Below are 27,386 nucleotides of genomic sequence, written 5' to 3' on the forward strand. Positions count from 1 at the left end.
TGAAACAGGTCCTCGGGGACATGGGGACCCTTGTCGGAGAGGGGCAGGGGCTGGGGGAGAAGCCTCCATAAGTGCTCCAGGCTGGCTTGAACTTCGACCTCTCACTGTGGCTTCTGTTCAGGAGAAGACCCTCCGCCAAGACCCTCCCCAGACCTCCCTCCCTCCCCTTTGGGGATAATGCAGCCACTGCCATTTCCCCAGGGTCTCCCTGAGCCGATCTCAGGACCTGAGGGCCAGAAAAGTCACTTGCATCCAGTTCCAAACCTTCAATAAATATGCTTTTAACTCATTTATTACAATATAGCTTGTGCTGCCCCAAAGTCACTTTCATCCAACTAAAAATCAAGTAAGGGACCTTTAAGAGATGTACTTCTGGGAGTCGTAGTGACACTTTATCTAAAAAAATAGGGCCAAGTCTTGGTGCACTTGGTACTTGAGAGTTTACTCAGACAAACCTTGTCAGTCCCTCCAGGATCGAGTCCAAAACTGAACTGCCTAAGTCAGGGCTAAAGGGAGTGGGCTTGTAGCTATGGTGTTGCCCAGACTGATGCCATCTGGTGCAGACCAGGGAACTCGAAAGCTTCCTTCTTTTCCTCCCCCACAAGTAATCCTGGCAGGGCTCAGGGGACAGGAATGGGTGGGGGCCGCAGCTCCCAGAAGGCCCTGGGTGAGTTCCTGCAGCTAAATGGGGAAGATGGCAGAGCCCCTGCCTCTGGGTGCCGTCGGGAGTGAGCTGGAGTGTGGCTGGGAATGAAAAGCTGTCTGTGGAGGGTGACCATGTGACATTGACTACACGTTGTCCCAACTACCTGGGGCCTTGACAGATAGCCTAGATCTGGTTGTTTCTTTCCGAAGTGTTTTCCATGGCAGGTCGCTGAAGACAACTCCACCAGGCTTGTGAAGGTCCAGACCCCGTGGATAAGAAAGCAAAGGCTACCATGACATGATACAGGGCTTCGGCCTCTTTATTTTCTTTTTACAGTTCACTCCACACATCAAAGACTCCATAAAGCACTGTGGCTCTGGCTGTACCCCGAATGAGTTGCCGAGGATGGAGCTGGCTATTTGGGGCAGACTGCACTGGGGCCCTTATGCGGGGGCGCCGCTGGACTCCTGGACCATAGTAAATACGAGGGATTTGCAGTCTGCCCGAGATTCATCTGCGCCTTTGAAACAGCTCACTACAGAGGACGGCCAAGCACGAGTGTGCACACGCCCTTGCACATGCACCACAGTAAGGTCACCCACGAGGCTCATGACACACGGAACAGTGAAAATGTATCTTAAGTCCAACACAGTTCCACCAGACTCTCACCACTAAAGGACATTAGTTAACGTTACAAAGATTTTGAGATGGCATTATTAGGGTGCGTTTCTCTTAAATACACATTGCAAAAATATTTAACTTTCCATTCTATGAATACTGTACATAAAAAGCTGTCTGCTTTTGCTACACTTTACACACATTCACTTAGCTGTCTTTCTTCACCTACACACAATCCTTATTGAGGCTGTAGACCATATCGATCTGGCACTTAAAAAATATCCTATCAGTCTGGATTGGTTTTCGTTAGGGAATGATGGTCAACCTTAAGGATACGATTCTGTTAGTAAGGCAAAATCATGTAATGTGGAAATGGCGCGGGTTTGGGGTCTGTTATGCAGCATGAAGATTGTGTCAGTAAGGGCTGTTTCGTGATGAAAACTGGCCACTGTGGCCAAGTTGCAGGGTTTTTTTTCCTCGGGTCAAGCAGATACAAGTAACTTTTCTGCTGCCTTAATCTTGAAGAGGCTGCTTCCACTTTTCAGAATTGAAACATTGTTATCTCGCTCCTTCAGGCCACCTCAGGCCACGTTACAAAGCAGACTGCCTTTGCTCTCTCCAAGGCTGAAGCTCAGCTTGACCACAGAAGGGGCGTGAAGCCTCAAGCTCCTTGTGGGGCCACGGATGACAAAGAAAGGGGTTGGGCCACATTTGATGTTCCCTGATGGAAATTTAAATTGTTTGCACTTTTGGTCATTGATATATGAAAAGTATGGGGTTTTCTGTCCTAACATGGAAAACCACAATGTCCAGTTCCACTCCCTGGTGGTCACAGGCTGGCCCCACGTGGTGGAGCTGCTGCCTCAGAGGAATCCTTCCCTCCACGTCGCGTCCCTGACCAAGCAGCTGCAGCACTGTATGGCAGGCCACCAACTGCTGCAGTTCAAGGGCTCCACACTGGCCTTGGTCATCATCACCTTAGAGTTGGAGAGGCTCATGCCCGACTGGTGTGCTCCTATATCTGATCTGCTAAAGAAAGCACAGGTAGATGTCAACTTTGCCCCACACCAAGCTCTCGGTTTTGTTCCATGAGCTGCCACACTGTCCCCAAAAGGGTACCCATGGTCCTTCTTGGCCCTGGTGGACTCCAGAAGATGCTCTGGCCATGTCTCCGCAAGGGGTCTGCCTGAGGGCCAGGCTCCCCACACTGGGCATGCCCTCTGCACTTGAGTTTGGCATACATGGTCCCTTCACCAGGCCAGCTGGGGCGCATTTCTCTGACAGTGGGGGAAGCTTTATCCCAGCGGGAGCCCTTGTAGCCGAGAGGATGGGGAGGCATGTCTGGTTCAGGAGGAAGCCACCCCAAGCAATATCGAGGAGGGTAAACTTCAGGCCTCTCACCTTCTACATGAGTCTAGGGGTGAGCGGGGTCAGAAGCCCTCAGGATGGACCAGGTAGGATGAAATGCATGGTTAGACTCATGGCAGTTTTACTGAGTTCGGAGACGGATGTCCCTGAGGTGGTAAGGTTAACATGCTTAAGTTAAGTTTCATGGTCGGACCTTCCTGAAACGGCTCCATGCTAACACCCAGCTGCCCATGGCTTAGCACGCAGAATGCTCTGCGTCAGGGATGACCACTCCATTGTAATCACAGGCGAGCTGGGCAGCTGGCCCACCGCAGAACACAGGTAAAGCAGCAGCTGAGTAGCCTTTAGTCCTCCTCCTGCACAGAGAACCTTCTCTTTCCCCCGCCAGCTGGCGCCCCTACCCAGAGCCCTTCAGAGTGTACGGTCAACCTCTCCCTGCTTGCTGCCTGGAAATTCTAGACTTTATGGATCTTTTAACAAGAAAGGAAGAAGACCACAGGGGTGTCCAACCTTTTGGCGTCTCTGGGCCACACTGGAAGAAGAAGGGTTGTCTTGCGCCACGCATTAAAAACATAAACACTAACAAAAACTGCTCAGCAAAAAAAGGTTTTAAGTAAATTTGTTTGTGTTAGGCCACATTCACAGCCATCCTGGGCCGCAATCAGCCCACAGGCCATGGGATGGCCACCCCTGCAAGAACAACTGAGAACAAATTTCTGGGTTCTTAGAAGAAAATGAGGGGGGAGAAGGGAGGTTGGGGTCACTAGAGGTGAGGGCGGGTCATGACCGTGCTCCCTTCTCTCCCCTGGGCCTTCTCCCAGGGAGAAGCAATGAACGCTAACATTGCAGCTTGGTTTTGCTTCTCCAGCGAGAGCTGCTATCAGCCCCCAGGACCGCTGGACTATGAGGCCTGTGGAAGGCCTTGCTCTGGCCAAAGGGCCGGGCTGGTTCTGACTGAACAGTTCTTGCTGCTCTGCCCACCTGAGCTGGCCAGGTCCTTGCAGCTCCTCAGGCTCATACCAAGCAGCGCTCCACCACAGCCACCTGCCTGCCGCTGCAAAAACAGGGCAGTCTCCCCAGATGCACTGACCTGATTTGGCCACGACTCAGGTCTTCTCCTCACGGGGACTGCGTTATAAAGTATGCTTTGTTTAATGTACGGTCATCTGTCCAAGCTTTAAGACACTTTTCCTTTGTTGCTCTTAAACAAAGGAGTAGATTGGCTTAACTAGAGACATTTTTATGCTAAAGAGTGATATGACAAGGCATAACCCCTATGATGGGGGAGGGGTTCATGCAGCTTCGAGAGCTTTTTGTGGAGATGAGTAGGTTTGGGGGCTGAGCCCACTCACTCTGGCCACCAAGCCGCCAGGAGGGGGCGGGGCAGGGGGAGGTCACTAGTGTGGCCTTGAGGGGCACACCAGCTATGTCTCTAAGCTGTGACACTATCGAGCCATTCTTTAAGCAGAGGGGTCCAACTGGCTCCTCAGCTGTGTGAGTAGTGCTGGGACGTGAATGACCGAGACACACGTCTGGGTGCCTTGTGAAGTTTCTCCAACATGAACGGTTTTTGTAAGCGCGTGAGCCTCGGGGAGTGGGGCCACTGCTGGGTGCCAGCGGTTGAGGCCTGTGTGCACGTGACACTGTCTGCACTGCAGTCAGCACCAGTCCTGACCTTCTCGTAAACAGATGTGCATGCTGGAGCTTTTGTGGAGAGTAAACCTGAAGTCCTTGCTGCCCTGTCTGAACCTCATTTCACATACGTTGGGCACCATGCACTTAGACTTGCTGGAGCCAGACACAGTTGGAATGCCAGCTCCCAGGCCCTGTCAATCAGCAGCTGTCCTCACGTCCAGCACAGATGGAAATGCTGAGGGCAGTGTGTAGCCCACGGCCACCGCTCTCACTGGCGGCCACGATTGACTGCTGCCTCCTTCCTTCCCCTGTGAGTGGGCACTGTAGTGGGAGGGGTGGGGCTCATGCTGAGGGCCCACAGCAGCTCAGGCTGTCCCTGACTTTGGGGAACTGGTGGGAGGCACCTGGACCTCTTCCCTAGGTAAGTCTGGTTGTAAGCTGGGTCCCCAGAGCTAATCCAACTCTGAATTTCAGAGAAGGTAGGCCATGACCAGTGTGGCTCAGTTGGTTGGAGCATTGTCCCGTAAACCAGAAGGTCGTGGGTTTGATTCCCAGTAGGGCACATGCCTAGGTTGTGAGTTTGGTCTGAGGTCAGACTGTGTACGAGAGGCAACCAACTGATGTTTCTCTCCCTCTCTCTTCCTCTCTAAAAATAAATAACAAATAATAATAAAAAAAGAAGAAGCGTGTCCTTGGGTAAGGATTAAAATAAAATAAAAATAAAAATAAAAGCTGACTTTAAAAAAGAAAGAGAGGTAGACCTCTGAGCCCCAGGATTGGGGTAAGGAACAGCCCTGTTACTCTGTCTTCCTGCAAATAATATTCCTCTTCTTTGGTGAAGCCACCTTCTGTATGGCCAGAGTACCACTTGTGAGTTAAAAAAAAGTCTGCATGCTGTTCAAGCTTGTGTTGGGGCCCTAGGTCCCATCCTACGTTCCTCTAATCTTTCTTTTCTTTCTTTTCTTTCTTTCTTTCTTTCTTTCCCTCTCTCCCTCCCTCCCTTTCTTCCCTTCTTTTTTTTTCTTTTTTTTTTTTGAGATTAGGAACTCACATCCCACCTCAGATCAGAGATTGGGGAGCACTGTGGTGGGAGAAATGGGGACACATCTACTGTCTCCCCACAGAAGGACGGGGGTGGTGGAGGACTGCAGCTGCAGGAAGTGGAGATGGGAGGGCGCCCCCTGGCGGGTGAGCACCGTGCACCTTTCGGAAACTCATCCAAATGTCACCACCCTCTAAGGGGTGGGCCACATTGTACAGGGTCCCTCTCTCCACCGGCAGAGCCCTTCTCCCCTGGCTCCCTAGACCAGCTCTGCTGGTCAGGTCTTTGGTGAACACCTCCCTCCCTGCTTCCCCGTGGGTAGCACTGAGCTGTACCTTCCTTAGGAGTGTCTGTATACCCTTCCCCCTGCTGGCTGCAGGCTCTCCAACGTTGGTCCCCATGTCAGCATTTTGGCCTTCCCAGAAATTGCCCTAGTGCCCAACAGAGAAAGCTCCTCAACAAACGGACCCCATGAGCTTGTCATCACTTCCTTCCACCACCTTCCTTCCACCTTCCTCCACCAAATGTTTGCCTGCCAGCCGGGGCATCCCACCTCCACAAAAGCATCCCAGGCCCACCGTCCGACTGTAACACTGGCCACATTTCCACTGCTCTCACACCACTCAGAAGGTTGCTGAAGAGCAGCTGCAGCTCAGGAATTAAGGGTACAGGTTACCAATATTCTAGTGCCTAAGCCTCACTACTAGCTGTGTAACCCTGGGTAAGTACTTAACCTCTCTGTGCCTTAGCTATAAAATAGGGGAAACGGTACCTAATCACATTATTATGCAGATTAGAGGGATTAATACACATAAAGTACTTTAAAGTACTCTAACACCTAATGCATCTAAAGCACACATTAGGAACTTAGGTGTTAGTCGGCCCACATCAAGCCTCTTCTGCAAGGATGTAAACTCTTCAAGTTCGCCTGCTTCGTGCCCGCACAATTCCTGAAACTCCTACAGAAGCCAACCCACCCCACAAAGCTCACAGAAAAGACAAACTTTTTCCCACAGGTGTAGCACATTAATAGGCTAGGAAACTTGTCAAATTGGGAGAGCTATTGTCCAAAAAAAGACACCACAAAAAAACTCAAAACAAATGCAAAATTTAATGAAAAAAAAACTAAACAACAACAAAAACGAGTACAACATGAATGGAAAGGAACAAAATCAGTCAATGAATGAAGGAGTAAATGACTTGACAAAGGAAGCAGTGTCAGGAAAGCATGTTAACATAACAGACCAGCGAGCCCAGTAACACGGGCCCCACTTCACAGAGAACCCACACGCAGACGCACAGACACACACGCAGTCAGCCCGCACCACTGCGAACCACCCAGGCTGCGTGTCCCAGAACTGGGGAGCCCCTACCTCCCAGTTTGCCTGGGACAGTTTTGGCTTATACCTGGTGAGCTGGAGTAATTAACAGCATCTCTTTTTGCTCTCAAACGCCTCAGCTTGAACAATAAATTACAGGGTGATTCTGCCCCAAACCAACGTGATTCATGAAAGACACTGATAGCCTCACTGACACTGATGCCGACCCTGACCCGGGACGCTGAGAGGGAAGGAGGGCGAGTCAGGCCCTGCCGGCAGGGGCCTCGCTCCCTAGGGGTCGCTCCTCAAAGAGTGGCAAGAATGTGCACCAAGGATTAATTTGGACTTGGCTAAAGACGACAAAATTCCGAGCACAAACCGCACAGGGAGAGAAGTGCAGCGAGGTTCACGAGAGCTGATGGGACCTTTGAAGCCAGCTCAGACCCCAGAAAATGCCACGTGGACAGACGCCCCCTCCAGAGATCTCCTACAGGCAGGTGACCAGCCACAAGTCTGGCCTTCCGGTACGGCCTGGGGGCGGCCTGGACGAATGGGGGGCAGAACCACCAAACTGGCTCCCGCACCAGGAGCCCTCACTTCTTACACAACAGTGAACTCACCGGGCCATGGAGCCTCAGAAAGGCATCAGCCAGCAGAGGCTGTCTTCAAGTCATACTTCCGCCCAAGCTTATGTAGTTTTAGCCATACAATTACCCTAGAGACAAGCCGCTCGCAATCCACAGCGGCCTTAGATGTGCTGATTTACCTGTCTGGACGCATCAGGTATCAGACACAACCAGAGGGGGATGCGCTGGGAGGCTAATAAAGCTTAATCCTCAAGGCCCCTTCCAAGACCCTGGGCCTAATTGTGTATTTATGTTCTTTTTCTTGAAGAAGCCTTCTCAAATAGTTCAGGTTTCTATCCCTTCCAAATGGGACCCATCTGTGGTCACAGCATAACACTGGGAGAGCTTTCAGCTGGAGCCTCGACAGAGCCTGCTCTGCTCCTGGAGCCCTCGCGCACAAAGGCGGCCTTTTTTGGCCTTGCCTGAGTGGACACACATGGCCCACCCTTCCAGCCCGCTGTGAACGGAGCACCGTCTCAGAAGCGCAGGGGGAAGCCAGGACTCGATCCTGCAAATCCGTAAAGCAGGCAATGGGGGGTGGGGCGAGGCGGGGGGGGGGGGGGGGGAGATGTGGAAAACCAACCACCAACCCCACATCAATCAGTGCAGCCAGGGAGGGAGCGCACCAGCCTGTGAGGTCGTGAGGGCCGCCTGCGCGCCGCACGCAGCCTGCGCTCAGCACAGCGCTTCATCAGCAGGAAGCGCGCTCCTTCCCTCCATCTACGCACTTCTCGATTCCCCTCTTCCTGGGCCGTGCTTTCAACCCCGATCCTCTTGGCGGCTTGCCAGCCAACAGGACAGTGGAAGAATCAGTGATGCTTTAAGAATCCTTTCTTAAAGCAACCCCTTCAGAACGCAGCTCAAGAGGAGAAGCTTCATGGCTGGCAGTTTTTCCGTGAACTGTCCACAGACATCAGACACCCTTCCCCTTTTGCCCTGTGACTCAGCCAGGAAAAAGGAAGCGGGGGCCGGGAAACGAAAACCTCCTCCCAGCCGAGGGCTCTGTGCATTTGGAAAGCACAGCCTGGGGTGGGGGGGTCTTGGCCGGGGGGGGTCGAACACTCAACGCACACACAGAGCCGGTCCCCGTGTACAGGTGGCACCCGGGGGCACACAGACAAGGGCGTCGGGCTGCTGTTCCATTTACATTCAGAGCGAAAACACTGGGGTGGGCTTGCGCCTGTCCCACTTCCGTCCGTAAAGAAATTCCAAACACTGTCATCACAGGACGTTTATTACCCGCCTCTCCCTGTATGTTATAGGGGCACTTCTACATAAAAAAAAAAAGGCTTAGAGATATTTTTAGTTTTTAAAAATCAGGGGATCTGTGTTACTTAGGAAAATAACGGGAGAGGATATTATGTGTTCACGCTCGTGCCAAAAATAAAAATTTAGAAGTGTTTTAAAAAGTGATTACTGAAACGAAGCTCTGGGTTAGAAAAATTAAAACGGAGGGGAATCGGGCAAATTTCGCGGCACGTACACCGGACCACACGGCCACACCTAAGGCACCGCCCGAGTCGCCATCTGGACGCCGAAGGGTCAGGCCGAGCACCGCCGGTGCGGGGGGGCCTTGGCTGGAGCGGCAGGTGCATGACTGCTCCGTCAAGGAATAGTGACACTGTAAATGGAAGACCAGCCACTGGCTCTGAAAAAAATAAACCTCGTCAGTTTTGGATTCCAGCATTCATGGCTTTGTCGTGTTTGCATAGACAGGAGTGGCCCTCCAGGCCCAGGGTGGCCTGGGGATGGGGGCAGGGGCCACAGCAAGGCTGTGAGCACTGGAGTCTGTCCCGGCTCCCAGTCCGTCCTCAAACCACGTCATGGGAGAAGGGTCACAAGGAGCAACTCAAGCAACTGAACACATGAAAGTCTAAAGTCCGCTCTTGGCATGTAAGTCTGTGCGTGCGTTAACTGAAAAATAAAAATAAAACAAACAGAACAAAAACAGACACGTTAAAAGGTACGCAGACGACCAAATCAAACAGAAGCAAAAGACATCCAGGCGGACACTGGGAAAGGGCAGTCAGTTTGGCGTTTGTCACGAGCAAAGCGGGGAACTCGCTTCGGTTGGTGGCATCCCAGGCTGAGGGCCAACATCGGACTGGGAAGTGATTTTGCAAAAATGGATTAAAACTTAAAGAATAAATGCAACCAATTAAAACCATTCAACTAAATGGTCGTAACTCACCCCCCCTCCCAATGCACTCCTGACTCACTCCACCCCTCAGACAGGGCAGGAGGGAGGGGTATCCCTGCCCCTCATCCACCCCACGCCTGACTTCCACAAGGCCAGCCTGGGAGCAGAGGGCTCTCCCAGAGGTCAAACTGACTGAAGCTTTCTGGCATGTCCAGCAAACAGAAAAGACCCATTTTCCAGGCCCAGGCCACATGGGAAAAGCAAGGGGACCTGACACTAGGATGAGCCCCCACCCTGAGAGCCCTAGCAGCCGCCTGCACCCCACCCACGGGCCCTCAGACCCTGGCCTGGCCCCAGGTCCTCCCTTGTCCTCGCCTCTGAGTGGTTTCTCCAAGGCTCATTTCCAAGGGGGCTCTGCCTGACTTTTCTTTACGGCCTGGGCCCAGCTGGCAGGGAGCAGGACAAAGGCACTTTGGGAGCCACAGACCTGCATACCCCCTCCCAGGAAAAACCAGACTTCTGAGCCACTAGCTTGAAATCCACACAGGTTCCAATTAACAGAGGCCCCGCGTTCACCAAGACAAGAGCTGGTCGGGGGATGAGGGCTGGAAGCAAAAGCAAAGCAGAGGGCAAGTTCACACAGCGAGGGAAGGGTGGGGCTGGGGTCCTCCCTGGGGCCAGGCAGGGGCCCACCTGTCCCGGCAGGCAGTTGGCGTGAGGAGACTATAGGAGGGAGGAGGGTCTGTCCCGAAGCAGAGGCTAGGCCTTAGGAATCGAATTAGCATTCGATTCCTAAGTGCCTGGCTGTCCCCTGGGCTCCCCCAGGGAGAAGTCCTTCAAGTTCGTCTCCTTGGATGTGTCTGTGCTTCTGTGCAGGTGCGTCTGGGGACGGTGTCAGTTGGTAGGTATGTGCCTGGGTCTGTGTACAGGACGGGGCAGGAAAGACAGTGTGCATGCACAAGTATGTGTGTGCATGTGTGTGTGTGTTTTAGGGAATGCAGCAGTGGGGGACGGAAGCGTCCCAGGGCCACAGCCAGCTATGCACTGCATGGCCCTACCCACAGGGCTCCACTGCCACCCGGAAAGGAAGGGCCTGGTACACACACTCCCAAACATTTCGGGAGAAAACAGGATCCCCTGGAGCCCAAGAATGAGGGCCACAACGAGTACACCTGCTTAGTGCCTAGGCCGGCCAGGAAGGAAGGCGCCTAACAGGGGCCGGGGGCAGGGAGATGCAGGGTGATGGGCGAGATTCCCGCAGGGGGATGTGGTAGGGGCGCTGACTGAGGGGGGTGAGGAGGGAGGTCTCCGGGCAGGAATCGCAACATCTGGACTTTATCGGGAAATGTGGATTTTAAAGGGTACAAAAAGACCGCCAAGGAGAAGGGGCTCTGCGTTGCCCCCACCTGACAGATCTGTTGACTGATGCCTGTTGGCTGGAAAAGCCTCCTGCAGGCCCCCCTTACTCTGTCCCCTGAGTCTCAGCTCCCTGCCTCCAGCCTCTGCCTTGAGGGGGGGTCCTGGCCCCAGCAGGGCTCCCAGAGTTCCAGCCCAGCCCAAGCTGCTGCCCTTCCTTCAGCCAGGCGGTGATCACAGGGCCCAGTGGGTCAGGGCTGGCTGGGGTCCAGTCTCCTCTGTTCTGTCACCACCCACCAGCCAACGGGGCTCCCGCAGCCACCGCCTCGACAGCTGGGGGAAGCCCCACAGCTGCCCAAGCAGACACCGTAGGGGCTTTTGGGATCTGTCAGGAAACGCTGACCTTTCCAGGCCTTGTCCCTCTTGTGGCCTGAAAGACCTTCCCCTGAGGCCCTGCACACTTCCTACCCATGTGGCCCAGCCTTCAGCACCCCAGCTCTGAGGAGGCTGCAGGAGAATGGGGGGAGGGGTGGCAGGAAAGAGAGAGAAAGAGAGAGGGGGGAGAGGGAAAGGGGTCCCCCGAGAGAACGAGGTCATTAGTGAAAGAAAAGGAAAGGTGAGCAAGGAGGAGGTGCAAGGGTGAGTGAAAATGAGAGAGAAAAATGGTAAACTGAGAGCACAAGTCACTGAGAAGGGCTGAGTGGGGACAGAGTGACGACCAGGAGAGCAAGAGCCAGCGCAGGGCAGGGGTCACCACCTACTTCTTCTTGTCCTTGTCCTTCCGCAGGGGCTGCTGCAAGGTGGCGTGCAAGGCCTGGGCCTGCAGGGCCTCCACAGCCGCCTTCCTGCGGTTGAAGGCGTTGGTCTCCTCCTCCAGCTCCCGGCGCTTTTCCTCCACCTTGCGCTTCTCCTCCTGGTGGATCCGCTTGAGGTGCTCAAACTTCTCGTGGAGCTGGGAGCAGAAGGGGGAGCCCGGGCTTCTGTGTGGGCCGGGAAGGGGCAGGGCCCTCTGGCCACCCACCCAGCCAGGCCCTGGCCTCCCCACAGAACCCCAGCCCGGCAGAACCCCAGCCTGGCACGCACCTCCCTTTCCTTCTCCTTCAGCTCCAGCTCCGTCTCCTTCACTTTGTTGACGAACATCTGCCTCATCTCCTCCTCCTTCCTCTGCAGCTCGGTCAGGAACTCCTTCCTCTTGGCTTCGTAGGTCTCCTGAAGGCTGTGGAGACCCAGGGAAGAGGCCCAGAGTGGATTAGAGTGGGCGGGGCAGGCGGAGCCTGAGCAGATGATCTCGGGGGCAAGAGGATGCTGGGGTCCAGAGCCGCACTCCCCGGCTCACAGACGCTCAGTGCCCGGGACGGCACCTGAAAGGCTGGCTGTCCCCATCGCTGTCCTGGAAGCCCATCTCCTCCAACTTGCAGCGCCGGTAGAGCTCATAGTGCCGACTGTGGGTCTGCTCGCGGAGGTCCTCCATGTTCACCCGGATCAGCATCTCCCGGAGCTTCACGAAGTCGCAGTGGTTCTCGTTCTCCACTGCAAGCAGAGGGCATGGGCGGCATCAGGCGGGCACGCAGACGGGTGGGGGACAGGGCACCGACAGTGGCAGGCCCCAGAGGCAGGACGGGCAACAGGGTGGTGGGGAAGCCACAGGACAGGGGCTGCAGGCAGCATGGCAGGACCGGGAACGGTGTCTGGGTCCCCAGCGGGGGCTGTGCCCTCCCCCACACACTCACCCTGTACCACTCCCCACGGGTACTGCCGCGCTCGGACCAGCTTGTTCCCCACCTTCACCTCCTCGGTGCTGCCCACCACGGCGAAGGGCAGGTGTGCCTGGAGATGGGCCCCAGGGCACGTGAGCACGGGGCTGAGCAAGACCTGGCCAGACCCGACTCACCCTCCCGCTCTCTTTCAGAGAAGTATCCCAGGCCTCCAAACAAGGAAGTGGGCTACACCCCCTCCTCCCTCTTCATGTTCTAGGCTGTTCTCTCAGCCCTTGGGCTGCCCAGGGGCCATCAGGAGCTCCCTCATAGGATATGTGGGCCCACCTCTTCCCTCAGTTCCCAGCCCTGGCCCCCTGCCTGCTTGCCTCTCCGGCTTTCGGGTCCCCACCCAGCCTCGTCTTGTGAAACTCCAAGCTGGGGAAGCCCCAGTACCAGCCCAACACCCAGCCCTTCCTGCCCCTTGCCCACAGGACAGAGGCCTTGGCCGGTTCCCCAACACCCACCAGTTCCCCAGTCTTTCCTGGAGAAGGTGGGCTGGAAGCCTGGGGAACAGGAGTCTCCTGGGCTCATCAGGGATCCATGCTGGCTCCAAGGCCTCTGGCCCCACAACCCCGAGGCCCTGGCCCGACACTCACATTCATGACTGCATTAATCTCTGCAACGGCCTCGTCGTCAGTGGGGAACTGGTAGATCTGGACCCCGTTGCTGACCAGCTCGCCCATGATCTTGATCTTGAACTTGTGGAGCTCACTCTTGGAGATGGTGTCAGCCTTAGCAATGATGGGAATAATGTTCACCTGCCAGGATCAGGGAAGAGGGGGTAGCATGTTAGTTGCTCCCCGACTGTGGGCAGCTCTGCCCAGGCCACATCCCCGGGCAGAGGGTTGCATGGGGAGGTCCGGCCTGAACCCAGCTGCCTGGGGCCATTCGGATGGGTTGTAGCAGCACTTCATACAGCCCTGGTGCCCCCAAATTAGTCCCCTAGACATACCCAGCTTGGCCACAGAGTTCTCTGAAGGCCCTAACCAGCCTGGGACCCAATACAAGCAAGTGGCAGAGGGCCGGGCACCTGCCTAAACAGGTAAGTGACCCAGCAGCAGTAGCCTCAGGACCTCCCAGGCTGAGGCTGTCCCAGCGAAGGTGCACTCCTGAGATGGTGAGGGCAGTCACGGGGGCTAGCAGGTGACTGCGGGTGGCACGCTCTGCCCGTCATCCCCACGGGGCTGTCCTCTCTACCCCACGCCTCCTTCAAGTGCTCAGTTGTGGGCCTTGGCTCTCCCCTCCCCAGGGGGCTCCACGGCAGGAAGGGTGGGGAAGGGAAGGGAACCGAGCAACTGGGAATTGAGAGAGAGAAAATGAACAGAGAACTGGGGCACTCTTGCGGGTTGGGGGGACCTCCAGGAACAGGGAGGAGGCTGGGAGCCATCAGGCTGAGAATAAGAATTCGCTGGAAGGAAGGGGCTCAGGGCCAGACCCAGGGGATGGAGCCCCAGAGAAAAAGCCCAGAGCAGGCTGTGCCCATCGGAGCAGGAGGGACAGAGAGAGGAGAGAGAGGACCAAGTCAAGGGGGCCCCCTGCAAACCCCAAACGCCACAGGGGACGCTGGCAGACAGTCACACACACTGCAGCCAGCACCCCCTGCCCCCACCCCACCAGAGGACCGCACAGCCTGCGAGACGAGCTGGGGTGCTTGCAGGGAGCACACCTTGCTGTCGAGCTTCTTCATGGTCACCAGATCCAGGGACTTGAGGGAGTGGCCGGTGGGCGTGATGAAGTAGAGGCACACGTGGATCCTGGTGTCGTGGTAGTCGAAGAGCGAGCGGCGGATCTTCAGCTCCTCCTGCAGGTAGTTTTCGAACTGCGCGTCGATGTAGTCCACGATGGGCCTGTAACTGCAGACAGCTCCGTCACCTGGGAGGCGGGGGCTCAGGGCGGGGCCCAGCCAGCCTGCTCGCCCGAAAAACAAACCACTTGTGGACACCTGTCTAGACCCCTTCTCCTGACCCCCAAAGAGTCCTCAGGACCTCAGCTGTCCCCTGAGAGGCCCTCCCCTGTCCCGCCATGGAGTGTGGGGCTTGGTCACTCCTACGGGGACAGAAGGGAGCGAGGAGTGCTCTGGCAGAGGGTTCCAACCAAGGCCAACGAGGATGGGATGGGCATGAGCCCGCCCTTCCCGCCTCTTGCCTTTCGTCCTTGTTGATCTGATCCCCGAAGCCCACGGCGTCCACGATGGTCAGCTTGAGCTGCACGTTGCTCTCCTGGAGGTCGTAGGTCTGCGGCCGCAGGCGCACACACTCCTCGTGGTGACTGGCTTCCTCGGTCTCGAAGGTCGTGTTGAAGAGCGTGTTCATCAGGGTGGACTTGCCGATGCCAGTCTCCCCTGGGGGGCGGGGGGTGGGGGCAAGGGAGCTCAGAGCCTGGCACTGCGGCTGTCCCTGGCGGTTCGAGAGGCTGGGTGGGGCTCAGGCACGCTCGGCCTCCACAGCAGAGAGAGGGGCCGGCCTCCCACTGCATCCCTCACCATCTCTGTCCCCAGGGGCCATCCCTTCTCAGTGGCCTCAGGAATAACGTGTGAAAGAAAGTGCCCAAAGGCTGACTGGGACAGCAGACATGGCTATGCCAATGCGGAATGTGTGAGATGTTTATCGGGGAGGTGGAGGGGGGCAGGGCAGTGGCGGTGAGGCAGAGCCAGGCAGCTGAGAGATACCACCTGAGAGGACATGACCTTTGATGGCCTCAGTGGGACCGCCCTCCAGTCACTTGCTCTGAACGCCATCCCTTCTGGGTCCAGGATGGTCTGGGGGTCCCGCAGGGCCAGGGTCTAAAGCCAAGAGGCTGGCCCAGCTGCTCTGAGTGGGCCCACAATATGCACTTTAACTGGGGGGCTGAGAATAGGCTGCCTCCCGAGGGGCCCCCGAAGCCAGCAGTGCTAAGGCTCAGTCATTGGTGGAGGGTCTGGCCAAGCTCTCTTTGCCTCTGGGAGTCCCATGGCATTGCCCAGAGCCTCCCTGTTTGGGGCTACACTTGTCCGGACGTGTGCGGGAGCTCTTACTACACAATGCCATGATGGAGGAAGAGCCTGGTTTGCCACAGTGTCCAGACACACAGTAGAAACAATGGCCAGTGCATTTCTAAACAAACAACCTAAACCTCTGCAATAAACACTCCTAGTCCACAAAACACCTTCAGGTGCCTCATCCTGTTCACTCTTCAATCCTGTTCACTCTTCAAGGCCGCTCGGAGTCAGGCCCTGGCTCCAGCTCTGTCCTTGGCCCTGGCAGAAATACCACCAAAGCCTCATCTGGACCCTCCAAAGCGTCCTGTGCTGGGAGGTCCCCTCGAAGCTGGACAGGTGGCCAGGGCAGCAGTGCCCCCTCTCCCAGAAGGCCCTCGCCCACCCTCTGTCTGAGGCTGCCCCTGACCAGGCCACACTTACCCACACAGAGGATGTTGAAGCTGAAGCCCTGAGTGACCGACTTGCTGACCAGCTGGTCGGGGAGGCTGTCGAAGCCCACATGGCCGCCCAGGGAGAGGCTCCGGGGCTCTGACTCCGCATTCTGCTAAGGGAGAAACAGAGCAAGGCAGTGAGCCCCCTGGGGAAGAGGGGCCAGGGTGCGGGAACATAAACCTGGGTCTAACCCCTCATCTGAATTTTCAGGAAATCTCAGAATACCACGTGAGTACACCAGAGCTCCCATTCCAGCCGGGTCTCCACAGAGGGAGCCCAGCGGGCTGCATGGCCCCTGAATCCATCCCAGAGAAGGCCCTCATAAACCCCTGGCTCTGCTCCACCTGGGCGGGCAAGGCAGGCTGGGCCTGGGGCATCTGCTGGCTGCTCCCCCGGAGGCCCATGAAGGTCCCTACATTTAAATTAAGATTTTTTTTTTAGATTTTATTTATTTTCAGAGAGAGGTGAAGGAAGAGAGAAAGAGAGGGAGAAAAACATTGCTGTGCAAAAGATACATCAATTGGTTGCCTCTCGCACACCCCGAAGTGGGGACCTGGCCCAAAACCCAGGTGTGTGCCCTGACTGGGAACCGAACCAGCAACCTTTCAGCTCACAGGCTGGTACTTAGTCCATTGAGCCACACCAGCCAGGACTTAAATCAAGATTTTAAGAGGCCAAGACTGAAGAGCACGATGTCCCTGGGGTCCCCTCTGAGACCTCCTAGACCCTCCTACTGAAGCAGGACGAAAGCAGAGGCAGGTCTGGCTCCATCCTCTCACTGGAGTCCCACCTTCACGCACCTCTTGCCCCTACCCCATGCAAGCGTGGACTGCACATGTGGGCCCTGCTGAAGGGACCAGTGCTTGCTCGGACTCACCACTGAGTTTCAGCAGGGGTCTCAGGGTTTCATGACCCTGCGGCCTCCTCCCTCTTGCCTCAGTGGGGTTCTCCAGGGACCCCGAGGCTCTGGCTCATGCCACCCTCCCCCACTCTCCCCCCTCCCCCTGCAGCCCTGATTGTTTCAGCAGAGGGTTCGGGTGAGACTGTGGAGACCTGGCCTTAGCAGAGGCCAGCAGCAGGTCCCAGGAAGCGGGGCCTCCAGAGCCGGCCCCTGGGGCACTATAAAAAGAAACCACCAGGCCCCAAAGCAGAGGGTCAGGTCAGACTCCGCTCTGCGTGGCTTCCATGGGAATGGGGGTAGAAGGCTGTCCTCCGAGGGAACTTTCCCAGGGTTCGGCCCACTGGCGGGTGGGCCCCAGCCAGCTCCCTGTTGGGCAGAAACAAGCCTCCTCCATTCCCAGCCCCCTCACCCTGACTGCCAGCTGGAAAGAGCAGGGACGGGAAGGGCAGTGGGTCTGCGTCTCACCCTGCCCACCACCCCAGGGGGAGGGAACAGGCCCAGCTGAAGGCAGCCCAGGAGCTGCGGAGCAGGATGGCGGCAGCCCTCGCGCCAGGGTGCCGAGTGGGCCAAAGACCTCAGTCTGGTTTTCCATCGGATGGCTCCGGTAGTGCTTAGTTGTCTTTAACTTCATTTGAAACAATTTTGTTAGATTGTATTGTGGCAGCTGTCATATGAGCATGCATTTTAAAAAATCAAAATTGGTGAATATTTTGTAGCCATTTTAATATTGAAGGTGGAAAAAATATGCAACATTTTTGGCATATTATGTTTTATTATCTCAAGAAATATAAAAATGCCACTGAAATGCAAAAAAGGCCTGTGCCATGTACGGAGAAGGTGCTGTGACTGATCGAGTGTGTCAAAAGTGGTGTGTGAAGTTTCACGCTGGAGATTCCTCACTGGATGATGCTCCATGATGGGTGGACCAGTTGAAGTTGAGAGCAATCAAATGGAAACATTAATTGAGAACAAGCAATGTTATACCACGTGGGAGATGGCAGACATACTCAAAATATCCAAATCAATAAAGTTATTGGTGAAGATGAAAAATGTGTCTTTTATTTTATGGAAAACTAGACGGACTTTTTGGCCACCCCAACAGACACAGGCATGGTGGCGGATGGGGCTCGGGACGAGAGGGCAGGGCCGTGGTGCCCAGCCCTCCGCAGAGGGGTCTCCATAGCACCTGGGCCCTCCCTGGCCTCTGGCAGCCCCTGGCAGCCCCAGCTGCCCCAGCCGCCCCAGCCGCCAGCCAGAGGCCCCTGGCTTCTCGTCTCCACGGATTATACTCACCGGCCCCAGCCTCGCCCCCACTTGGTCTCTGCGGCCCTACCCAGATAAAGCCCCAGCGTGTGTGCTGGCAGCTTAGACCCCATGGGGACAGTTCTGTCCCCTCAAAAAGTCAGGGCTCCCCTCAAACCTGCTCTAATGACCCTCTCTCAACAGAGCCTATTCTTGTAAGTGACCCTTTCCCCCCTCCCCTCTCCCCAGGTGATCGCGTCACAGCCTCCCCACCCCAGCCTGCCCACCCCCGCCACCGCCAGGGCTGCAAACAGAACACAGCAAAGAGGCCCCAAAGGCAGCTTCCTCTCACTGCTGCCCACACCAAATTCAATAATGGAGCAGAGGATGTGCTGCTGGCTCGGGCCCAAATGCCCAGGGGGCACCCAGACCCCGCACGGTCCGAGCCTTCCTCACATGCACTGCTCCCGCCCTACTGGTCACCTGTGAATTCACTTTCAGCCTTGGCCTTTTCCCTGGAACGAGCTCAGGGCTGGCCCCAGGTCCTTGCACTCCAGACCCCTCACCGGGCAGTCCCCCCACATCCTGGCCCTGTCGGTTGTCCTTTTTTTACCACTGTTTTAATGCGTCCTGGTCCTCCATCACTTCAGTGAGCACTTGAAGTGGGTCGGGGGAGGTGGGTGTTCCACTCTTCCCACCGCTGTGGCCGACAACACCACCGTTTATCGACTGCTGACCAGCATCCTCAGCCGCCTGCGCACGTGGGCTGGGAGCTGCGGCGCCCAGTCTGTGCTACCTGCCTGTGGCCGCCTGGACGGTCAAAGGACAGGACAGTCTAGAGCTTTTTCCTTTCCAGGTGAGACTGAACATCCCCCCAGTTTAAGGCGTGTTGTGCTTGCAGAGAAGGCTCTACATTGATTCAGCCTCTGTCCTCCTCCTCCTCCGAGGCTGACACGATCTGGAGGCAAGCCAACACCCCGCAGCCTGCCGCCAGAACCCACCCCGTCAGGGTGTCTGGGAACCACAGGCCCACAGACGCCCCGCAGCGGGGTGCCTGCACTGCATCCCAGGCCATCCCGTTCCTGAGCGTGCCCCACTTCCTCACAGTTCCAGGCTCCGGAAGCGAAAGGCAGGTGGGTTCCCACAGCCGCCGCCTCTCCACGCTCAGCAGGCCCCGCCCACCTTCAGGCATGCAGTGTGGTTCTCTCTGGGGACGCGTGTGGAGCCCAGGGAGGTCTCCATCCCCAGGTCGCTGCCCAGGCAGCACTCTGTCACTCCAGGGCCACAGCCCCGGGATACTCATTGCCTGCTCGAGAGCCTCAGGGACCACAGGAGTGGCCCTGGGCGTTTCGATCTCCAGAGCATGCATGCACACAGACACGTACACACACAGCACGCAGCTGCAGGCCCTGCCGGAGACAGAGCTTCGTTCGCTGGTCTCAGAGGACCAAGCTGGACTCCGCACTCCACCGAGTCACTGATGCCCGCCCCACCCCCACCCCCCGTCCCGCATCCCAGGTTTGCATGCACGACGTCTGATCCAAGGTGTGCCGCTAGCTCCCAGGGGCCAACGCCAGGTGTCTCTGCTGACCTGCGTAGGGTCCCCGTCTGGGAGGAGTCAGCAGCTTCCAAAGCACCCCTGGCATATCTCAGCTAGCACCTTTGTGTTAGCACTTCCCACCAGCTACCTGGCAGTCGGCCCTGCAAGCTGGCTGGCAGGTAAAACTGCACTTCCAGGTCCGGGGGGTGGGGCCTTGCCCTCCAGAGATCATCAGCAGGTTCCAGGTTGAGCTTTCATGACCAGCTTGTGACCATTAGGGCAGCGGGCTGGCGGAAGGCGGAAGGCCACTCAGAGGGCAGCAGAGACGAGAGAGCCAGTGTCTGCCCTCCTGCTGGGCTTTCCCCTTGACCCCTGGCTACGGCTCCCCTTGCGGCTTAGGCTAGTGGGGGAGGGCCATCTATTCCTCACAACTGAAAGCATCTTGGTGGATACAGTCTCCAAAGTGAGATGCTCTGGATGCAGAAAAACAGGGAGAAAGCAAGGGGAGACAGGACAGGGAAGGAAAAAGTGTGGAAAGGAAAACATCTCAGGATTCCAATCAAAGGAAGGAACGGACATCAAATGGTGACACTGCCGTCTCGCCGAGGGCCACTGGTGCCAAATAAGTCATGTGACCTTACACAGTCTCCTACCCAGTCCGTTCCCACCCTGTGTGGTAGACACCTATGACCCCGTTTCCTAGGCAGGGACACTGAGGCTGGAGCACTAATCAGGGCAGCGCAGGGCAGTGAGGGCGGCCACACTCTGGCCACAGACGACTCTGCCATCCGACTCTCCTGCTCCTCCAGGGCTCCCAGCTCATTCGGTCACTCAGCATCGCCCACTGGGCACGCCCAAGGTGTGCCAGACCCTGGGGTGGCTGCCCACAAAAAGATGAGGACACCAGATCCTGGACCTTGGCGGCCCAGTCTGACTCGGTCTCAAGTCCACAGGCTGCAGAGGCCAGGCCGGCCCCGTGCATGTGGGAAGGGGAGCAGCACAGTCACAGCCTCTGATACTAATCGAGGGCTCACCAGGCACGACTGGAGTCTCCTTTAGGCCGCGTGCCGGCCCTTGAGGGAGGCTGCAGTATTATCTCTGCTGCACAGATGAGGCCACGGAGCCTCCGGGAGACTGAGCGACCTGCCCAAGGCCACGCTGCCCCGAGACATGCAGCCGGGGTCGGAATGGACATGAAGTGAATGTGACACCCACGCCTCCAGCCCCCAAACTCCACTGCTGGCGCGGCCGAGCGTGGGGGCTGCCAGGGAGGGGCCGGGACAGTGGGGACCCGCAGAGCCTGGGCCTGGCCCACGACGGCCACGATCCAGCAGCTCCAGCCAACTGTGGGGACGCAGACCTGGTATTGCCAAATCTTCCCATTTTTCATAAGAAGCCAGAAATCTGGATTTCTAAGTGAAACCTCCTAATTGTTAAAGGTTGGGAACTAATACAAATTGAGAGCATGAGGACTCAACACAACATGTCCGGGGTTGGACCAGGCCCCTTGTCTGATAGGCTGCACCCTCCCGGGTCTGGCAGAGCAGCGGCCCACAGGGACAGTACACCCGGTCTCCATTCCTGGGGCCTGGAGCCCAGGACACTGCTCCGCAGGAGGGGCCTTTGGGCTGAACGACTTCACTTGGACCCCGGTGAGAGGCGTGCCCCCTGCTTCTGGCCTCCTCACAGACCCAGCTCCCCGGGGTGCTGGCTCAGGGCACTCCAACTGTTTCCAAGCCCCGGGACAGAGGGCGGGCAGCCCCCGGCCCCACACACACAGCAGGAACCCCTCAGGGCCATTACTCCCTCTCTAATCACTAACGAGCTTCTGGCTCCTGAGCCAGGCTCCCGGCTTCTCTGTCATCATTTCTTTGGCACATCAAAGACAACAACCAAAATAATAAGTGTTCAGGCCAGCTGCGCCCCTCCATGCCTGGCATCCAGCACAGAGTGGGGAATGGCATTTTGTCACACAGCCCAGGGGATGAGGAGGACGTCCCTTCTGTGACCGGAAAGGCCCGTCCGAGCCTTCTGTGGCAGCCCGAGTCACCCGCACGGGGAAGCTGCCCTCTTTACCAACAAGAGAGGCAGGGTTTGGGGAGAAACCATGTCTCACTGCTTGCCCACACAAAAAAGGCTTTTATCCAAAAGGAACAGGAAATCTGCTGAATGTCTGAACCAACAAGGTCAAGGACACTGGGTGAATCCAGACCCCTCAGATCACACCTCCCAAACAAGACTGGAGACTGGTTGTTGGGATGGGGGCAGAGGTGATACCCCCTCACCCTCCTGCTGAATCCAGGAGGAAGAGCAGCCCGGGGCTCAGGCCTGCCACAGAGTTCTCTGAGGCACCTTTCTCCCCACCCCCGCCCCAGGGCCCCCATGCCTGGCACCCCCTGGCCTGAGCAGCCTGCCAGGCGGGCAGGGAGCCCACTCCCCGGGAGAGCTAGTGAGCCGTGCAGTGGACCTGGGAGCCGTTGCTCACGGGAGGCCTCCTCCCCCTATTTCTGGCACAAGCCCCCCACCCCCGCCCTCGCCCCCCGCTCCAGCTCCTCTCGGCAGCCTGGGCCTTAAATAGCCAGGGCAGAGGCCTCTGGCCAGAGCCCATGGTCGCAGCACAACTGTCCTGGAGTCCGACAGGAATCCCAGGAATTTTCCCAGGAAAGGCTTAGGCTCTGGTCCCAGGATTCCACAGCAAGCCACTAAGCCCAGGTCAAAGGTTACGGGAAATCACCAAAGGGATGTAAGCGGGAGCTGGGGTGAGAATGCTGCTGGCCTGGACCAGGAAGGCTGACCAGGGGCAGGACAGACCTGTCCCGAATCAAGAGGATACCTGGGAACCAACGTGTCTCTCTAGGGTGGCCGCAGGAACCTGGGAGGAGCAGGAGCAGACAGCTAGGGCTGCCACTCAGCGACTCGGGAGGGCTTGCTTCATACTTTCTGTGTCAGACTCAGGTTCCTCAGAAGCCAAGCGCGCAGTGCCTGGTCCCTGGTCCACCGTCCCGCCCTGGCCAAGGACACATTCACACTGCGGGGCTGTGCGGTGCCTCCCAAGAGGGAGCGGTCCATCCCACCAGGACGCAGAGTGGGAGGGTGCCCCCGGGCCTTGGAAGGCACCAGAACTCCAAGCAGACACGGTTTCCCACCGGCTCAGGGACTCCAGGGGCAGCCCACCACCTTGCAGCAGGGAAAGGCACCTCAGTGGGGGCACTGCTGGGGGGAGGGGCAGCCTGTGTGCCACAGGGAATAGGACCCCACCCTTGGAAAGCAGAGAGGAGCGTGTGGGCACCAATGTGGGCCGGTGGCAGCTCGGGACAGCACTGCTCGACTTTCCTCTGGCTTGCCTCGTCCACCCAACACCAGACAGAGGATCAGACACACCCAGGCCCCGTGGGTGTGAGTCCTCACCCACGGCCCCTCCTGAACCCTCCACCCCAGGTGCCCCAAGCCCAGGAGGCCCCTTAGAGAGTAGCCACCTCCTGAAATCTGAAATAGGCCCTTATTCCTTCCTGCCCTGTTTCTGCTCCTCTGATGTGGCCTCCAGGACATGGGCCAAGGACCACCTGGAAGCCATGTGTTCTGAGAAAGAGAGAATCTAACTTGCCCCAAGACCACCAAGGGCAACTGACAGTACAGCACCCTCCCTGGCCACAGCCCCGCACCTGAGCTGGGAGGAGGCGGCACCCACACGAGGGCCCACTGGCCTGGGCGGCACCTTCCCCGGCGGGTGTGTCACCCTCCCATCCGCACAGCTCCACATCTGGTGGTCTGGTGAAGCTTGTGCCTTGGAGGCCAAACCTGGGGACCCTGAGCCTGCGGCACAGGAAGGCTGACTTGGCGACAAGGGACACCCAGAGGCCAGCCAGCCCTCCCAGGCCCTCTGCTCTGTCATCCTGCAGCTGCTTGCTTCCAGTAGCTGGACCCAAGCCACGGAGACATCCTTGGTGGCTACTGCCCCAAACACGCGCCCCCCCCTAGCCCACCTTCATCTCCAAAACTCAGGGGGCTCCATCCCTTTGCCATCTGCCGGGCGCTGGGGTGGGGTCTCAGGCCCAAGCTTGCCGATGACCAGAGCCTGCACCCTCGCCTGACTACGGGCCGCTGGCATCAACAAGATGATGGACACAAAGCACCCAGCACCCTCCCTGCCATCAAACTTTTAACAAAAGCCAGGCCCTGGGTTCCCAACCCCCATCTCAGGGGCACTGTGATCAGTCTCCCCCGGGCCACGCTCTCTGTTCCCGCCCTTGTTAGTTCCTCATCACGTGCTCCCTTGGACCCCAGATGCCTCCTGCCAGCCTCCCTGCTTCGACCCACCAAGATCTGAGGCAGAGAGCTTCCTAACGTGAGCACCCACATTAGGAAGGGCATGACGCCCACGAGGGAGGGAGGGAGGGAGCGCAGGGCAGCTGCACCTCCCCGGGGGTGGTGGGGCTCACGTGGGACCCCTCAGTGCCTCCAGGCACAGAGAGCCACAGCCGACCTTGCTCAGCTCTCATTTCTCCTTCAGGGCAGCGTGGCAAGGAGGGTCCTGGCCATTTTCACAGGACAGGGAGATGCCACTCTGTAATGGAGCCCCATGTGGGGCAGAGGGCTGCCTCCGGCCGTCCCTTCCTTCCAGCTCTGGCTTCAGGGAGGGAACGGGCACTCCCTGGGCAGCCTGCTTCTTGGGGAAGTGTCAAGATTACAGGGGTGACAACGGAAGTGACAGATGGTGCTGGGGATACAGCTGACACGGGAGGGTGACTGGCTGGGAAGAATGCCAGGCGTGAGGCTGCCATGCCGCACGCTTCTTCCCTGTCTCTCTCACAGCTCTACTGTCCCCGGCCCTCGAGTCTCCTCCCCACGGAGTTCGAACCCTGCCCCAGGAGACTCTGGTAGGAGATGGCTCTCAGGGCGAGGAAGGGTAAGCCCCCGAGACCGGGAGACGAGGAAGAAGGAGGGGGAGAGCAAGAGTGGACAGAAATCTGGCTGCCCAAGGAGGACGAGTGGCAACAGAAATTCCTCAGGTGGCTGTCCCAGACACACCTGACCAGGAGATGTCGTCTGTGACCCCTTGGCGGATCCAGGGCTGAGCAGGCCGAGCCAGCACAGAGAGGCTGCTGAGCCCGTGGTGTCCACATCGTGCCGTGTGGGGAACTGGAACCCAGCACACACCGACCTCGAAGCGAAGCCCTACACACTCATCTCAGCGCCCGGTCAGGGCAGCTCGCTGCCCTGCAGGGCTGGTCTGACCTCCACTCCAGCCGGAAAGGCCGTGCAGACCTGTCAGAGCAAAATTAGAGCAGGGCCTCCTGGCCACCGCTTCACACCCACGGCAACCCTGGGGCTGGCGAGACAACCATGCCTATCTCCAAACATGCCGTGAACTGCAATTAACCTTCAACGTACTCTTTGAAGACTATCGGCATGGTTGTGCCATTTTATAGCAAGATAAAGGAAGAAATTCTTTTCCCAGGATGACAAGACAGTTGAGGAGAATGGAGTCCAGTCACCTAAATTGAGGCCAAAACCCCACCCAAGGTCTCCACCCAAACCAACCCAGTCCAAGTCCTCCCAGGAGTCTGATGGCACCGAGCGTAGAGGGCGTGGAAGACGTCCATTCATCCCCCTCACCGGGCGCAGCGACCCAGGCGCCGAGCCCAGGCCGTGCTCCCTCCTGCTGCAGTCCCCTCTCCGTACCTCCGCTCACCATGGGGTTAGCACCCAAAACCCTCCCGGGGGCAAACCCAAGAATCTGAAGGAAAGGGCCTTTCCCGCAGGCCTGGCAGTGCAGCTGGGCCCCTCAGCTCATCCTGCGAGGACCATCTCCGGACAGGCAGTGAGTGACAGGGGCCCCTCGGAAGGGTGTCAGGTAAGGGAGCAAACTCGTTCTCTGCTGCATTCTTGCACGGCGCCAGCCTTCACAGCCACACGGGCGCCGGGCACCATGTCTCACCTGCCCTGTCTCACCACATGCCAGACACTGCCCGAGCTCCCCACCGGGACCCTCGGGTGGCATCCGGACAGTAGCCCTGTGAGGAAGGTGATATTTTTATTCTCTCCTTCAGACGAAAACACAGGGGGGTTAAAGAACCTGCTCCACACGGCCAGCAAGTCAGGTGGTCTGATTCTGGCTACTCTGCCTCTCCCACCTGCAAGACCAACTGTTACAGCAACGTCTGGCCACGGGCAGACACGATGCAGACACCACTTTCTGGTCTGCTGCACAGAAAAAGTCCACGCAGACACATGAGCGCTCACAGGTCTCCGGCCTCCTGCTGATCGCAGGTCTGCAGGTCTCAGGTGCTGCCTTCCTCGGGTGCGTAAGTGCCAGGGTTCAGTGCAGAGGTGAGGCGAATCCTGATTCCTCAACCTCCGAGTCTGCTCCCCCAGTATTTCAATTCTCTTAACCGATACAGCCCCCTCCCAAATGGAAATAAAACAGCCCAGTCTAGGAGTTATGAAGTCACGAGCTCCCGCTTTAGTTATGCATATTTCCAAAGTAGACCAACAAATGTATTTTCAGGTTAAAGGGAAATTTACATATATAAAATCAGATGACTGTATTTATAGCATTAATTACATAAGTCCTAGCTCCCTTATTTAGCTCCAGAACTAATTCCTTATCAGTCACATATTCAGCATTCTCCCCAACCCCCCCCCCCACCCGCCCCAAACAGCCCTGGGCTCTCCCACCCCCTCCCCCCCACCCGGGCCTCACATGCTGGCGAGAGGACACAGCTGCCTTCACTGTCACAGCCCAGCCTCCCAGACACACCCAGATCCAGCCTCAGACACCAGGCGACAAGCAGACACGACCCCCAAAAGGTCCTCCTCCCCTGGCTGTGTTGGAAAAACCTTTAGGAAGTTGGCCATCGGCGGGCTCAGGCCCAGGGACCCCTGCAGGGACCCCCAGAGCCCGTCAGTCCCGCAGGCAGCGTACCGAACCGGGGCCCAGACCCACAGCCACTGGGCTGAGTCTGGAATCGCTCCAGTTCCTGGGGAATGGCTGCCCCAGACCTGACCACTGAGGCCGGACCTGCCTGGAAGCGCACCCAGGGTTCGGTCGCTTGTTTGCGGGGCGCGAGGCGGGGTGCAGGGGGAAGGAGGGGAGGAGAGGAAACTCAGGCCCAGGGTCTTCAGGACGCCATCTGCCACTGCCCTGAGCTCATTTAGGGACGCCTGGGATCCCTAGGGCTTCATCCTCACCGGCGGTGCCCATCCAACAGCACCTGCGGGGGCCGGAGTCTCCCCGGCGGCGCAGAAATGCCCAGGGAGGTGGGGGTCGGAGTATCCAGGATCCTCCGCCCCCGCCCGCCGGGCCCCGGTGTGTCCTCGCACCTGGACGCAGCCGGGCGCGTATTTATTTGCTCCTTCCCGCGAAAGGGGCCTGCCTCTCGGGCGCCCAAGGGGGGCGACCCCGCCGGCCCCCCGGCAAGACGCCCCCGCCCCACGCCCCAGGCTCCCCCGCCAGCGCTTCGAAGAGCCCGCCCCGGTGCCCCGGAGCCGGCCGGGCGTCGAGGCCCGACCGCGCGGCGCTGACAGTCCGGCTCGCGACCCGCCGGCTGCAGGAGGCCCCCTCCCCGCGCCCCCTGCGCCCCCCGCGCGCGCCGCGGCCCAGCACGGCCCTCACCGAGAAGCGTTCCAGGTCCGTGGCCGCCATGGCGAGCTCCGCACCCGGCGGGCGGGCCGGGGCGAGCACCCGGGGCCGCGACGGGGACAAGCCGGCTGCGGGACGCGCTCCGCCCGGGCGGCTGCGGCTGAATGGATCCAATATGGCCACTTCCTGGAAACTCCCCTTGGCG

The 27,386-nt window shown here is 58.0% G+C and overlaps 1 protein-coding gene across 7 annotated transcripts; it reads right to left on the reverse strand.

The window, feature by feature from the left end:
• Window positions 1-951: 951 nt before the first annotated feature.
• On the reverse strand, window positions 952-27,386 carry SEPTIN8 (septin 8). Of its 7 annotated transcripts, none has more exons than XM_028527172.2 (10): window positions 27,215-27,384; window positions 15,905-16,025; window positions 14,653-14,848; window positions 14,174-14,360; window positions 13,104-13,265; window positions 12,481-12,577; window positions 12,112-12,280; window positions 11,834-11,966; window positions 11,512-11,702; window positions 952-2,293 (listed from the first exon to the last, which is right to left on the reverse strand). In XM_028527172.2, exons 1-10 carry the CDS (start codon window positions 27,242-27,244, stop codon window positions 2,128-2,130), a joined length of 1,452 nt encoding a protein of 483 aa, XP_028382973.1. In that variant the 5' UTR covers window positions 27,245-27,384; the 3' UTR covers window positions 952-2,127. The 7 variants fall into 7 exon arrangements, with proteins under 7 accessions (XP_028382973.1, XP_035870531.1, XP_028382971.1 ...); XM_036014638.1 differs by having other exon boundaries at window positions 1,457-2,293; window positions 14,174-14,354; window positions 15,905-16,028; window positions 27,215-27,386; XM_028527170.2 differs by having other exon boundaries at window positions 1,457-2,293; window positions 15,905-16,028.

Source organism: Phyllostomus discolor, chromosome 13 (assembly GCF_004126475.2).
Source record: "Phyllostomus discolor isolate MPI-MPIP mPhyDis1 chromosome 13, mPhyDis1.pri.v3, whole genome shotgun sequence".
Lineage (NCBI taxonomy): Eukaryota > Metazoa > Chordata > Mammalia > Chiroptera > Phyllostomidae > Phyllostomus > Phyllostomus discolor.